This window comes from Chlorocebus sabaeus, chromosome 7 (genome assembly GCF_047675955.1).
Source record: "Chlorocebus sabaeus isolate Y175 chromosome 7, mChlSab1.0.hap1, whole genome shotgun sequence".
NCBI lineage: Eukaryota > Metazoa > Chordata > Mammalia > Primates > Cercopithecidae > Chlorocebus > Chlorocebus sabaeus.
Window position 1 is genome coordinate 24283616 of NC_132910.1, and position 15836 is coordinate 24299451.

General features: G+C 36.1%; 1 protein-coding gene across 4 annotated transcripts in view; it reads right to left on the reverse strand.

Annotated features, from left to right (window-relative positions):
- Positions 1-4912: 4912 nt before the first annotated feature.
- The window catches only part of ANKRD17 (ankyrin repeat domain 17), a 182789-nt gene continuing 171865 nt past the window's right edge, over positions 4913-15836 (reverse strand). For all 4 annotated transcript variants that reach the window (XM_007998859.3, XM_007998856.3, XM_007998855.3 and 1 more), the window contains 5 exons: positions 15013-15210; positions 8390-8638; positions 7099-7277; positions 6684-6848; positions 4913-6046 (listed from right to left, as the gene is read on the reverse strand). In XM_007998859.3, the coding sequence (XP_007997050.2) occupies positions 5987-6046; positions 6684-6848; positions 7099-7277; positions 8390-8638; positions 15013-15210 (851 nt within the window). In that variant the 3' untranslated portion in view covers positions 4913-5986. The remainder of the gene's footprint in view (positions 6047-6683; positions 6849-7098; positions 7278-8389; positions 8639-15012; positions 15211-15836) is intronic.

The window sequence follows — 15836 nt, forward strand, 5'->3', positions numbered from 1 at the left end:
CCACGCGGCACTGGGCAGGCCTACTGCGCACACGCGAAACTTCCCGCTGCTAGGGTGGTTACTCCGAGGCCGGACCAAAACTGCAGACATGGGTGGAGCCTGCTGCCCTCCGCGGGGCAGGGTGTTCTCTAGGGACCGCTCGCCTTGCAAAGTTCATCTACACCGTGTAACTTACCATTCTTTTTCACTAACGCTAATCGTCATTTGTAGTGGAATTATCTTTGCTCGGTGTTTTTTTTTGTGACCAGAAGCTGATCCCCAACCTTTTTACGTGCACCTGATTGCTTCCGCTAGCGATTACCATAGGTTATAATACGCGAGTCACACGTTGCTAAAGTGCCGGCTTGTAGAGAGACGCATGTTTCTTGCTGACCCTGAGTGTTAATAAGCATGCTTAAAGCACGAGGGGTAGTTCAGTCTCTTGTAGATTTAATTGACCCATCTGTTCCAGTTAGTATTTTGAACACCACCTGCAAACTGAATTTCTTCGATGTTTTGTCTTCCATGGTAAATAGCAGCAAAAATCTTACAGTAAGATAAAAGTGTCATCTCTTCATTTAAGGGAAACTGTCACTGGCAGTTCACTGGCAGTACGGTGAATTCCTAACTGGAGTTTACTTGTATCCTATATAAGCTTTAGAGAGCCCGAACAGCAGCATTGGCTGTCTTCTGGTTAAAAGGAATACGTTGAATCTACATGAACTATATAGTTTTTACTTTTGTGTTCTTGGAAACAACAAAATGGAATGTCGTGGAGGAGTTTCCCCACCGAAGGGTCACCCCTAGACTACATACCAAAATATGTTGTGAGGAGTAAACCTTGATTTTATTTATTTATTTAGGAAAAGAAGCCTCCAACAAATGTTGGGTAATGTCAGACGGCAGCTATCGTTTGCCCTTCACTGTGCACCTAACCAAGGGTACCCTACGATAACTTTCTCAGGATTCTGGAATTCATGTGCTTTCCAAACTGACTGATATATCTATACATGAATTTTTAAATTCTTAAAGTCTTAAGCAAGACTCCCATCTCTTAAAAAAAAAAAAGCTGTAAGCTGTTTTTCATTTCCTAAGATTTAATTTTGTGGAGTTATATCAGGGGTCAGAAATGAGACTTTAGTGTGGGAATACGTTTTTTGCTATGTATTGTGTTCATATATTACATTCTTATTTTTAAAAGTATTTCCTTAAGTTTGAATATTGTGATCTAAATAAAATTTATGAATATTTAGTTTCTGCTAATTTCATATATTTGTATAAACACATTTCTTAATCCATATAATAGGGATGACCAGAACTTGCTATCTACTTGGTAGAGGATGTTGGGGAAAGTATTTGTCAATTTTAAAGCCCAATGCCAAAGAAAGTGTTACAACTAATGTATAGGCACTGTTTATACAACATTGTGATTATCTTGTATCTTTTGTTTCAGAGTACAGTATAAAATGATCTACAACTATTGAGTGAACCAACTGAAATCGTTTGTCAATCCTCTTTGCAAATGAACTTGTTCAATGTATTAAAACATTTTTAAAAGTTCAACATTTATAATTAGCTTATTCCAGTCTTTGATATCAGTGTTATGTCAGTTAATTTCTCAACTTTAAATTCCTTAAGAGACTATGTATTACATTTTCTTTCTGCAGTCTCTGTAATTCTTAACTATCATGGTGCCAAACACAGGAATGGAGCTTGCTATGGACTGAATGTTTTTGTCCTCCCCAGATTCTTTTCTGAAACCCAAAGGTTTAGAGTTTGGAGGTAGGGCCTTTGGGAGGTAATTGGTCTTAAAGGTAGAGCTCTCGAATTGGATAAGTGCCCTCATAAGAAACAAGGCTGGGCATGGTGGTTTACGCCTGTAAATCCCTGTGCTTTGGGAGGCTGTGTGGGGAGGATCACATGAACCTAGGAGTTTGAGGTTGCAGTGAGCTATGATCACGCCACTGCACTCCAGCCTGGGTGACAGAGCAAGATCCTGTCTCTTAACAAAAACAAAAACAAAAGCAACAAAAAAAAAGGAAAAGACAAAAGCAAGATGACCTTTTTCTGCCCTACATGAAGAAACTGAAAAGGAGACGGCCATCTGCAAACCAGAGAGAAGGCCCTCAACAGAAAACATAAAGACGGGCATGTTGACGTTAGCCATCTTAGCTTTCAGAACTGTGAGAAATACATTCTGTTAATCTCCTCAGTCAATAGTATTTTTGTTGTAGTGGCCTGAATTAAGTGCTGAAAATTTGATTATGGGGTATCATTATCATGTAATCATTTAGGCTTCTCATTTCCCAAATATGCCTTCTGAAATGTTTGTCAAACTAAATGACTATAGCTTACTAGGGTATATATAAAACAACAACAACAACAAAACACCTTTAAGAAATAAACTATTTGTTAGTGATCCCTTAGAATCATATTAAGATTTCAGTTTTTCTTTCTTTCTTAAGGCATTACTTCTCAAAACCAAGGCTACCTAATCTAGAATTGGCTTTTTTCTCTTTATTGAAAGACATCTGCTTGCCATCTTTCTTATGATTGGTTTTCAAGCATTGAAAATGCAAAGTTGGCTTTTGTTTTTCAAAAGTGTGAATTCATTTAAAAGCAGAAGTACAATATGCAACCTCCTACACCACAGATATTAGGTTTATACTTTGTTACGTTATAAAGGTGTTCCGTCAAAGCCACAGTGGCACATTTTCCTTTACACTTAATCCAAAATTCAAGTGATCGTATTTTTGCAATCAAGGTGTGCAACACACTAAGACTTATTAAAGCACTGATGATGCTCCCATCTTAAATTCCAGTCACCTGAGTTAATCAAATGCTGTGACTTAAGCAAGCCTTTATCAATAGGATATGTATTTTCAAAGACATTAAGGAACATTTGGAATTTAGTGTCAAGGACAGCAAACATTAAAAGTGTAAGATACCTGCATAGATTCATTTACTTAAGTAAAATATATTGAGAAAGGGATACTGAATCTGCTCATAGTGATTAAAAGCAGTGACTTGGTTTTTCTTTGCTATTGTAATCCTTTTGAAATAATCCTGATTTTAAAATCTGTTATTAAAACAATGTTTTGGTACATTTTAAATGTTCTGTAATGCCTGATCTGTGGGAATAAGTGTTATGAAAAACATCAACATGAAAATAGATTTAATAAACTAGAGGATCTGAAGAGATTTTATAACTTTGAGTTTTCCTGTTTAGTCTAACACTGTACTGTTTTAAAAATAAGTAATATAGGGTACAAAATTTTTACAAAATGTGTATTTAGGTTATTTGAGTCAAAACACAGATGGACTATTATTTTTGTGAAGAAAAAGACAGGATTAGTTAATAAGCTATTTACCTTTTCCAAAGAAGAAAAATGACTATATGTACAGTCATTTACAAAAACATTAATTTTTGTGTACCAATAAAAATGACTTTTCAGTAATGGGAAATAGGAGGGGAAATTTCTTTTTTATAAACACTGAAGTCAGTGTTTGTAAATATGTTGATTATGTTGAAATGTATGTTGAAAAGGCATGAAATGTGGGATTTTGTTGTGAATGGATGGTATAAACTGATTATACAGTAATTGAGATATTAACTACTTGGGGATTTAAGGTGTGAACTAACCCAAGTGTAATGTCCACGAGTTAAATCACTTCTTAAAAGAATGATGTAGTCTGCATATACACATACCACATATTTTCAAAATTAAAAAAAAAAAAGACCTTCATGGTCTCAAAAAATTATGTTTTTTTATTGTTCAAATAAAAGTGCACTGCATTACATCTGAAATATAAAAAATGTATTTGAAAAATGTTCCTAGTACAGACTTCTAAAACCATGGTATTGTACTAAACAAGCCTGATCCCCAAAAGTAAATATGGAGCATTTCAATCTATATGCCCTGGCCCCACAGTTTTGAAGTCAAGAAAACACAGGGGATTTCCCCCCTTCTTTTTAAATAAGATATCTCAACTAAGAAATTCAGTATTGTGAAACAACACAACTCACGTGTAGTAATAAATATTGGATAGCATCTGTTCCCCAACAGGATTATCTCAAATAGAAAATAACCCTAGTTAACACAGGGAAGAATTAAGAAAAAAAAATTTATGTATAGAGTAGTGGCAAGTCATATATAAAATACTTTGGTAAATAACATTATTACATCCCTTTTTTAGTAAAGTGCTATAATTTTATTTCATAGCTATATTTATTTGTAGGCTGTCTTTTAGCTCTCCCTTTAAATTTGGGCATATTAAACATAGGTGGAAAAACAAATTTATATATTTTAAGACCACTTCTTAAACTAAAAGATATGAATGTACTGTTTACAAATTTCTGGATATGTTTGAGAAGTCATCTTTCTACTCTTTACTCAGGCTTTACTCTTTACTCAGACTAAAGAAATCATTTGATTTACTTGACAACCAAGGAACCATATTAATATCATCAACTCTGGGTGATTTATATGAATTTTAGTTAGTGTTTATGCTATACCAGTGTGAAATTTTATATCTAATTAAAAAAAAAGACAAACTGATATATACATTACTTGATTTTTATGCTTGCTTTCTTTTACATTTCAACCATATAATTAATTTTTCCATGAGACAGGGTAGGACACATAATCTTCTTGGATACATTACTGTTTATTGTTTCAAGTGGATGGAATATATAAATCCCACTGAGTAGTTTAGTGTGGCCCTGTATCTTATATAAACAGGTTAAATGGAGACTTTATATTGTAATCTGTGTATTTATGTATCTACGATAAATTGTCTTTGTGACAAATGCAAAATTTCTTTTATTACTTGGTTCAAATTAACTGTTGATTCTTTTCACTGATAATATACAAGTGTAAAAAAGCAGGAAGCCTTTAAAATTGAAAAAAGAAATAAGATATTTTCCACTAAATTACTGCAAATTGAAATTTTTATGTTGACTGTTGATGACTGAAAAGCCAATGTTAAGAATCAATATCATCCAATATAAAATAGTACATTGAATTGTTTAATAAACAGAATATTAAGAGCTTGTATATGCTGACTGGGAACAGTGGTGGCTTTTTAAATTCTCAGAAAGTTTAAACATTTTATAATTAGAAGAAACCACTGGTGATGATGAAGATGGTCCATCTCGGTAGCAGCCATTACAGTGAAAATCTTGACAGAACTTTTTCACTATCAGCAAGATAATTTTACTGGTATTAGTGGTAAAGGTAAGGAGAGAAAAAAGAATGACGAGATAAGTGTGTATTAGTTTTAAAAGTGAGAAAAGGTAATAAAACAACATGGAAAAGCCAGAAATTTCTTCTTCTATATGTGCCTTGCTACAAATAAACCAAAAAGAAAGCAAGATGGGTATTTTAAAAGCCAATGTGGGGAAACATCCAATGATAATGCCCATTATTTTACTTTATACTTAAATTACACAAGTAGAAAAGTTATGCTTATTAATAGTTTAATGTATGAAGGAAACATCCAGATTTCTGAATATGAAGGTACATATCTCACATTAATTTAAGTCTACATAAAGTAGAGCCTCTATACTGACATATTGAAATTTACTTTCTGCTTAGCCTTTTCTGTTATGTAAACAATTGTACATTTATTTGCCATTCTAAAACTTCAGGATCAAGTTTACATAATTTTGCTAAATTTCCGTGTTTGCTCAGAAGCAGTTTACAGTACTAAAACCAACCAGCCAAAGAACAGCTTCAACAGAAAGTTATGTCCGAAGGGGAAGAGGGAAAGAAAAAAAGAAAAATGATAAGAAAAATGCTAACTAAGGTAAAACGGATGATGATGGGGAATGGGCAGTCACAAATGTTCACAGAAAATAGGTCAGTTAGTAAGATCTTCTGCAAAAAGCCTACACACTTCAGTCAAGCACATCAGTAGAATGATTTGGGAGCATAATTTTTGTTTTCGGCCACTTGTGATTTCCTCCAAATGAAAAGGAATCTGCAGGCTAACAAGCTGATCCTCATCAGCCAAGCTGGTTCATATGCACACTGTTCATGTGAGGTGCCCAGGGTCCAGTCCACACCTATGAATATAGAGCATGCATTTTACAAAATATATATCTAGCATATATTTTATTAAAATGAAACTTTTAAAAACTAAGGAGGTACTCTTTAATTTGCAATATACGAGGAACTAATGGAAAAAAAGTGATAAAACCTTTTTTCTATTATTTTCCTACCTCTTATCCCTCAAACAGAATCTGATTTACAACCTATAAAAAAAAATCATTACCTGAGCATTTACAGATTCACAGTTGTGGAAGAAAAATAAATCAAAGATATTAAACATGCACTAAGCTAAAATATACAACCATTTATGTGAATTCTCAGAGTTATTTATAGCACCTTTAATAAATACCCTGTAGATGGTTCTTTTCACATAACTAGTAAACTTTAACATATAAAATCATATGATAGTCACTTTGCAACTTAAAATCTTTCATTTATTACCTGCTACCCAGTAGAATATACAATACCTTTCATAATTTTAGCCTCAAACCCACAGTCCTCTGCTGTACTGCAGCTATATTAAATTTCCTTTAATTTCCTCAACTGCCCATATTCACCAAACTTTCTTGCTATCATGAGTTACCTGAATCCTATTTGTCTTTGCATTTCTTATGCACAAAATAAATGTTTGTTCACAATGATCAGCCTTACCGTTTGAGGGCCATTATTTTCCGTGGAGCTGGAAACCATCTTTATCAGTGAGTTCCAAGAAGGGTCTGCAGCATGAGGGCCATTAAATATGGGTCCTCCAGCACCATCAGGGATAGGTGCTACTGGAGGAATCATTGCATTCCCATACACAGAAAAAGGCATACCCTTAAAAAAGGAAAACACACACATTAACATCCAAGTCATTGTTCATTTTTCCCAATATAATCAATAGCCTTAAAATTGATATCTTAAACTTCACCTCATCCTGGCAATGTGTAACTTATCTAAGAAATCTAAAAATTTTTACCCATTATATAATTTACTTTAACATTAGATTATACATATGCCTACTATATTCAAAATATTTTCTCAGAAAATCCTCCCTTAAATAACTAGGACAAAATCAGGACTTTACCCCAACTTTAGGAAAGTCCATGTAGCCTGCAGGAACATGCTGATGGAATGTACCAGAAGGAGTTACAATTCCTGTACTCTCTCGCTCCATTGCCTGATGTTGTGAAAATACTCCTGGGTCAGACATCGGTCTGTGGATCATAGGATTTCCCATCCCAGGGTTACACCAGTCTACTTTGTCTGAGGGCAAACAAAGAGGCAAAACAAAAATAGGTAATATTTAAATCAAAATAAAATATTTTCTGTTTTTCTAATATTTTCCACATTGAACCGTAAATTATTTCAATATAATAACCTACTTTTATATATTTACAGCAATATTTCTATGATTTGTACGTAGTGACATAATAGCTTAATGAAATAATCTAAAAACTTGGTGTTACAAAACAAAAGAAAAAAACCTAAGTACAACCTAAAAGGGACTGAAAGGAAATATTAATATGTCCTTAATATGATGAAAGGAAGAAAAGAACATGCTTGCATTAGATATTTTCACAAAGCAGTAATAAATAAATGTAATGAGAAAGGTCACATGGGGACAGAGCTCTTAAGTGATTAAATAGTCACAACAAAAAAAATAGGAATACAGATCTTTTAGAAATGACTATGATGCTGGGCGTGGTGGTTCATGCCTGTAATGCCAGCACTTTGGGAGGCTGAGGTGGGTGAGTCACTTGAAGTCAGGAGTTTGATACTAGCCTGACCAACATGGTGAAACCCTGTCTCTACTAAAAATACAGGCCAGGTGCAGTGGCTCACGCCTGTAATCCCAGCACTTTGGGAGGCCGAGGCGAGAGGATCATGACGTCAGGAGATCATGACCATCCTGGCTAACATGGTGAAACCCTATCTTTACTAAAAATACGAAAAACTTAGGTGGGCGTGGTGGTGGGTGCCAGTAGTCCCAGATACTCGGGAGGCTGAGGCAGAATTATGTGAACCCAGGAGGTGGAGCTTGCAGTGAGCTGAGATCACGCCGCTGCAGTCCAGTCTGGGCTACAGAGTGAGACTCTGTCTCAAAAAAAAAAAAAAAAAAAAAAAAAATCAGCCGGGCATGGTGGCGCATGCCTGTAATCCCAGCTACTTGGGAGGCTGAGGCAGGAGAATCACTTGAACTGGGGAGGCGGAAATTGCAGTGAGCCAAGATCGCCCCATTGCACGCCAGTCTGAGCAACAAGAGTGAAACTCCATCTCAAAAAAAGAAAAAAAAAATGACTATAAAGTTAAATACTGTTTACATTATAGTTAAATGCATAAAGTTAATTTCTAGAGAGCAGGATAGAATATCCTACCTTGATTGCCACCAATCCCTTCAAAGGACCAGATGCCACTATGCCCTACTGATGTAGACAAATTGCTCCCAATAACAGATGGAGCTGACGTTCCAGTTTGCCTGATACGTGCAGAACGTTCAGTCCCAATAGGGACTGGAACTTTCCTGTCCTGAGACACATTGCTGGGCTTTTCTGACCCTAACGGTACTGACGATGGGGCAGGAGATGGTGCACGAACTCCCGAGGATACTGACTGTGCAGAAGAATCTAGAGAAGAGACATTTTGAAATAAAATACAGGTCATCTATAGAACATGTAATTTTATGAAATCAAATCTTAAATTCAGGAGATGTTTCAAATACACTCAGAAAAACAAAATGTAAAAATAATACTTAAATAAAAATTATGCATATTAAAATTTGGCTAAAGTTCCATGACTTCAAGGTAGAATATGATGTCAATGCTGCATGCTGCAAAGTGTTCAGCTACAAAGTGTTCAATTACCATTAAACTGAGTAATATTCAAATGAATTAACCCTTGACATTAAGTAACATGTAGCAGTAGAGCAATAAGACGTTTAAATTAAAAAACAAACCAACAACAACAGAATGGAGATGGGTAAGAATCACTGCCTGTAGTGGCAATCTCCAAACTGTATTCCTTGAGAACACTTGCTCTTTGTGTTATGATGAAAAAAACAAAGAGATTCAGCTATCTAATAAATTTGGAAAAACCTAGCTTAAGAAAAAGAAATACGTTTCTTTGTTATTTATTCATTATTTATTTATCTATTTATTTATTTTTAGAGACAGAGTCTTGCTCTGTTGTTCAGGCTAGAATGCAGAGGCACCATTGTAACTCACTGTAGGCTCAAACTCATGGGCTCAAGCGATCCTCCCACCCCAACCTCCTGAACAGTTGGGACTACTGGCATGAGCCACCATGCCCAATTAAAAAAAAAAAAAAGTTTCTCCAAATTAGAACTTTACAGAACATTATATATGCTGACAAAATACCAATAAAAGGAACATTGCCTAAATCTGTTTTATTTTATCTTGTGAATACTTCATAGAACACACTTTTGGTAATGAGAATCTTTTTTACTTACGCAAACAAGGTGGATTTCTTAATTTGAGAATATTCATTATTCAATCTCTATACATTATTGAGAAAAACAAAAATAATCAAAATTATATTTTATGTGAAAAGCTTAAATACTGGCCGGGCATGGTGGCTCATGTCTGTAATCATAGCACTTTGGGAGGCCAAGGCGGGCGGATCATGGGATCAGGAGTTCGAGACCAGCCTGGCCAATATGGTGATACCCCGTCTCTACTAAAAATACAAAAATTAGCCGGGCGTGGTGGCATGTGCCTGTAGTCCCAGCTAGTTGGGAGACTGAGGCAGAAGAATCACTTGAACCCGGGAGGTGGAGGATGCAGTGAGCTGAGATCGTGTCACTGCACTTTAGCCTGGGTGACAGAGCAAGACTCTGTCTCAAAAAAAAAAAAAAGCTTAAATATTAAAGCACATTTAAATTAAAATGGTATAAATAATAAAGGAGTCTGAAGCTTAAAAAATCAAGACTGTTACCTGCAGATTCAACAGAACTGCAGTTGAATTCCAAATAAGCCTATTATGTAAGATAAAAGAGAAAGACCTATAGCATTCCTGTTGACAATAAAATCACTCCAGAAAAAAAGCTATAACCTAAAATTCAAAAATGAACTAAAAGAAAGAAAACTATATGAAGGAACAGCATAATTCAGAATTAGTAAAACGGAAACAATATGACAAAACTCAGGAAAGTGTTAGAAGTAAAAGAATATTTCAGCTAAATACCAAATAAAACCACAAATTCTGCAATTATACATGCAGTAGAAAACAGACAAAAACTACAAGGAATACACAGACTTGTAAACACAAAAATAAATAACAAAAGCTTGTTTTTTTAAAAACTACGTATTGAAAGGCCACACTTAAACCTCTATGAAAAATCAACCCAGAACAACTAACACCAAGACATAGTCAGGGCAGGCAGGCAGGAAGGAAAGAAAGATAAACAAATGAATCCTGCTTTCCCCTAGATTCATCCCTGGGAGCCTACCCTAACCTCTGTATTCACTCTGGTTTGCCTTTCATTTCCTGTATCCTTCTAGAACCAAAGTAGAGCAAAATTAACAACAACTTTCCACATTGTTTTGTTTTTTACGAGATGGTCTCACTATGGTGCCCACACTGGAGTACAATGGCTATTCACAGGCACAATCACAGTGCACTGCAGCCTCAAACTCCTGGCCTCAAGCCATCCTCCCACCTCAGCCTCCTACACATTCTATTTTAATAAACAGAATTAGTAGGCTTGCCTGCTGACCTGCGCCATTTAAGAATTTTACTCTCTGCAAAGATTCTGCCACCCTTCTAGTCATAGTTTTTATCAGATGACTCTGTTTTCTGCTCCCTCTCTGCATAACTATCGGATTAAGGATAGGCACCCATCCAAGAACGATCCATTTTAGGCTAGTCAGTAATATGACTGAAATGGCCTGACTTGAACATATAAGCTGAGCCAATCACATTACTCATCAAAGAATGGGGAATTAAAGGGTTAACTGGTTTAATTAATTATGAAGTTGAACCATTGATGTGCATATACAAGATAAGATTATGAAGAAGTTTAGGTGTAAAGAGAGCAGAATGCAAGAAACTGACAAGAAACAGACCATAAGTGAGAGACCACAAATCCTCTGAGAGAGAGAGAGAGAGAGAATAGCTATCCCTAAGTCCTGGACGTTTGGAAAATGGTTCTGCATAGCCTTATATAAACATAGCTTTCCCTGAAATTCCCGGGATGGGCCTATATTCCTTTCCATGAAAAGAACCTAACTAAAATAATTTTCACATCTCTAATTACTATAATAACTTCAATTAGACAAAAAAGCAAAATTTAATTCAGAGCCATGTTATTTAAAAACATCAGCTTATATATTAGAGAAATAGGTTTCAGAGGATGCGGCAGATCTAGGTTTTGTGGGGCCTTAAGCTTACACGATTTTGGGAACCTTTTTTAGAAGAATGCAAAATTGCAAATAAAAAAATCACGTACAGCACTTGGAAGTAGCCCATAAAATGAGATGGCCTAAGGATTTAAGTTTCATTGACATCGTGGTAAATTCACCACAGTTTAGAAATGGTAACAGAGTCCTGAGTTAAACTTGAAAGAGCAATGTGATTTACAAATTCAAAAAGTGGGGCCACTGGGTGTGGTGGCTTACACCTGTAATCCCAACACTTTGGGAGGCCCAGGAAGGCAGATCACTTGAGGCGAGGAGTTTGAGATCAGCCTGGGCAACATGGTAAAACCCTATCTCTACAAAAAAAAATTAAAAAATTAGCCAAGCATGGTGGTGCACACCTGTAGTTCCAGCTACCCGAGAAGCTGAGGCAGGAAGATTGCTTGAGCCTAGGAGGTGGAGGTTACAGTGAGCCAAGATTGTGCCACTGCACTCCAGCCTGGGCAACAGAGAGATGCCTTGTCTTAAAAAAAAAAAAAAAAAAAAAAAAAAATGGCGGGCCAAGGTGGTGGCTCATATCTGTAATCTCAGCATCTCTGCATTTTGGGAGGCAAAAGTAGGAGGATCTCTGGAGACCAGGAGTTCAAGACCAGTCTGGGCAACATGGTAAGACCTCATCTTACAAAAAATAAAAACATAAAAATAAAATAACAACATTAGCTGGGTGCTATGGCAAGTGCCCGTAGTCCCAGCTACTTGGGAGGCTGAGGTGAGAGAACTCCTTGAGCCTAGGAGTTTGAGGCTGCAGTGAGCTACGGTCACACACTGCTGCATTCCAGCCTGGGTGACAGAGAGACTTCGTGAGAAGAAGAGGAGAGGAGAGAGGAGAGAACAAAAAGTGCTTCTACAGTAAAATTACATGAAAAGAAAAGAAAGAAGAACAAAAAGTGCTCCTACAGTAAAATTACACTGCACATTTCTCACAGTTTAGTTCAGTGTTTATTAAACATACCCTGAATTTAATCAGGAAGAAATAGTAGGAAATAAAAATAAAAGGCATTCTAGCAAACAACTAGCCTGTAGTCTTCATAAAATGAATCTTTCTTTGAAAGTTAAAGAAAGGCTCAGAGAATAGTTCTAGATTATTTGAGACTAAAGAAATATGGGAATTAAATGTAACTTGCAATACTAATTGGAATCTTGGATGATAGAAAATAATAAAGTTATTGAGATAACTGATGAAATGTAAATATGGACCATATATTAGATAATAATATTATAAAATGTAAAGTTTGCTGAATTTAAACACTGCATCATAGTTGTTGATGGGAACATTCTTATATTTAGGAAACTAAGTTATTTAGGGGCAAAAGGGCTTGATGTCTACAACTAACTCTAAAATAGTTCAGGAATAAAATAATATTACACACAGAGGAATATATGATGAGGAAAGGAAGTAATGTAGTTTAACTGGTGAATCTGGGAAAAATATACAAGGGATCCTTGTGGTATTCTTGAAAGTTTAAAATTATTAATTACAAAATCTGAGAGACATAACCAAATGCAATATGTAAGCCTTGAGTGGTGGTTCCTGGTTCAAGAAAGAAACATCTATAAAAAATGTTTTGGAATAATTGAAGATATCTGAATATGGACTGATTAATTCTTACTGAATTCATGTTAACCTATTAGGTATTTGATAATGGTATTATGGTTGCATAAGAAAATATCCTTATTCTCAAGTGATGCATGTTTTTAGGTCTGAAGTGTCTTATCTGCACCTTATTTACAAATGGTTCAGCAAAACAGTAGAGAGAGAAAATAAATATAACAAAATAATTGGGAAATTTAGGTGAAGGAAATATGGATATTCCTTGTACTATTCTTTACCTTTTCTACGGGTCTGAAATTTTTTATAACAAAATAGTTACTGGAATGTGGCAATAATAAAAGCAATTGTAATGCCCTCAACGATACTCTGTATCTACAATATAGCACTATATTCAAAAGCATGTATTAAAAAACCTAACCTGGGTGATGCGGTGGTACACGCCTGTAATTCCAGCACTTTGGGAGTTGTGCAAGGATAATTAATATTCTATATGACTGCCACTATTTGACAAACCCAAGAAAAACTATGAATATAGAAATTCACTGCAGACTACAATTTACCTCATGCTTTAACTGGCAATGTACTTTGACACGTATCTCTAAAATAATTACAACTTTTTACTCTTTCATTAAGTTAATTAGGTTAACTGTCACCTATTCTAGTATTGCTAGTTAGAAGAAATCTGAGAGTCAAAAAAACCAAAACAAAACGGAGTCTTATTATAATTTCCTTAAGAGATGAGCAATTTCACATCTTTACCTCAAAAACAAACATATCCAACCTTACTACAGAATTCTCTTAATTTGAGTTGAATTCCCTATAGCTGACTGATCTTCATTAGTTTGAAAATCTAGGCGCGGTGGCTCAAGTCTGTAATGCCAGCACTTTGGGAGGCTGAGGTGGGCAGATCACGAGGTCAGGAGTTCAAAACCAGCCTGGCCAACGTAGTGAAACCCCGTCTCTACTAAAAATACAAAAATTAGCCAGGTGTGGTAGCACATGCCTGTAGTCCCATTTACTTGGGAGGCTGAGGTGAGGGAATCACTTGAGCCATTGTACTCCAGCCTGGGTGACAGAGCGAGACTCCATCTCAAATAAATAAAAAAAAAAAAAAAAAAAAAATATAATCCCTGTTTCAAAAGTCTGTCTGTAGTTAAAAAACACATGTGATAATGTGAAATCAGTTGTGTTGTTAATGCAGATGAGATTGAGATTGTTTTTCTTTTTTTTTTTTGAGACGGAGTCTTGCTCTTGCCCAGGCTGGCATGCAGTGGCATGATCTTGGCTCACTGCAACCTCCGCTTCCTGGGTTCAAGCGATTCTCCTGCCTCAGCCTCCCAAGTAGCTGGGATCACAGGTACACACCACAATGCCTGGCTAATTTTTGTATTTTTAGTAGAGGCAGGGTTTTGCCATGCAGGCCAAGCTGGTCTCAAACTCCTGACCTCAGGTGATCCACCCGCCTCGGCCTACCAAAGTGCTAGGATTACAGGTATATGCCACTGTGCCTAGCCTAGATGAGATTTAAAGGTGGAATAAAAGGATGTAATTTTCACTTAAGGGTAGAAATCTTTCTCTTTGGTAGCTGTATTCTCAAAACTAAAAGTAAACATAAATTAATAAGAGGTACAAGGATTAATTTTTTTCCCTCAGAAAATGATCCCTCAGGACAGGCGTGGTGGTTCACACCTGTAATTCCAGCACTTTGGAAGGCAGAAGGATTGCTTCAGCCCAAAAGTTTGATGAAACCAGCCAGGGCAACACAGTGAGGCCCTGTCTCTAATAAATATGAAAAAGAATAAAAATCCCTCTTAGAACAACTTCAGTATTTTAGGTTTGATAGAACCTAGGTTGATTCCAATCATTTAAATACCTAGAAATTTTTTTGAAATTCCAGACTTCCAAGAGTACAAATTACATTTTTATGGTATTAAAATTATGATGAAGTTTGAAACCTGCTGTTTTTAAGAAAACATATGCAGATTCTTATGGAATTACGGTGTATAAAACTTACCATTTGATGCTGATGAACACGGAGTCAACAAACTAAGCGGGGAAAAATGTTGTCTGTTAAAGTTAGCAGCTGCGGGTGCTCCTCCAAGGGGTGCCCCAGGTCCGTACATCTGACCTCCTGAAAGGTTTGAAGCAAAGTTTCCCAAATGTGTTGAAGAAGGTGTTACAGAACCATATGGTGGGTCCATATTGACAATACCTATAATGTAGAAGGTCATCATAATTTATAATAGTTACCCCCACAAGAAATAGACACACCTTAAAATTCTAAAAGGCCCTAAATACATTCAAAACTATTTTAGATAATTAAAAAAATACACCTGTAATCACAGCACTTGGGAGGCCAAGGTAGGAGGACTGCTTAAGGCCAGGCGTTCAAGACTGGTCTGGGCAACATGTCAATCAAAACATCACCTCAAAAAAAAAAAAAAAAAAAAAAAAAGAGTTCCTGGCTGGTTGTGGTGGTTCATGCCTGTAATCTCAACACTTTGGTAGGCCAAAGTGAGAGGGCTGTTTGAGCCCAGAGTTCAAGACCAGGATGGGCAACATTATGAGACTGTCTGTACAAAAAATTAAAAAAAAAAAAATTAGCCAAGTTTGGTGGTGCATGTTTGTAGTTCCAGTTACTTGGGAGGCTGAGGTGGGAGGATTGCTTGAGCCCAGGAAGTTAAGGCTGCAATGAGCTGTAATGGTGCCACTGCATGCCAGCCTGAGTGACAGAGTGAGACCCTGTCTCACACACACAAAAAACTAAAACTATGTAGATAATTATAAAAGAAACAATGATCACATTATACTCTTAAATTCAAATTATAATTTACTGGG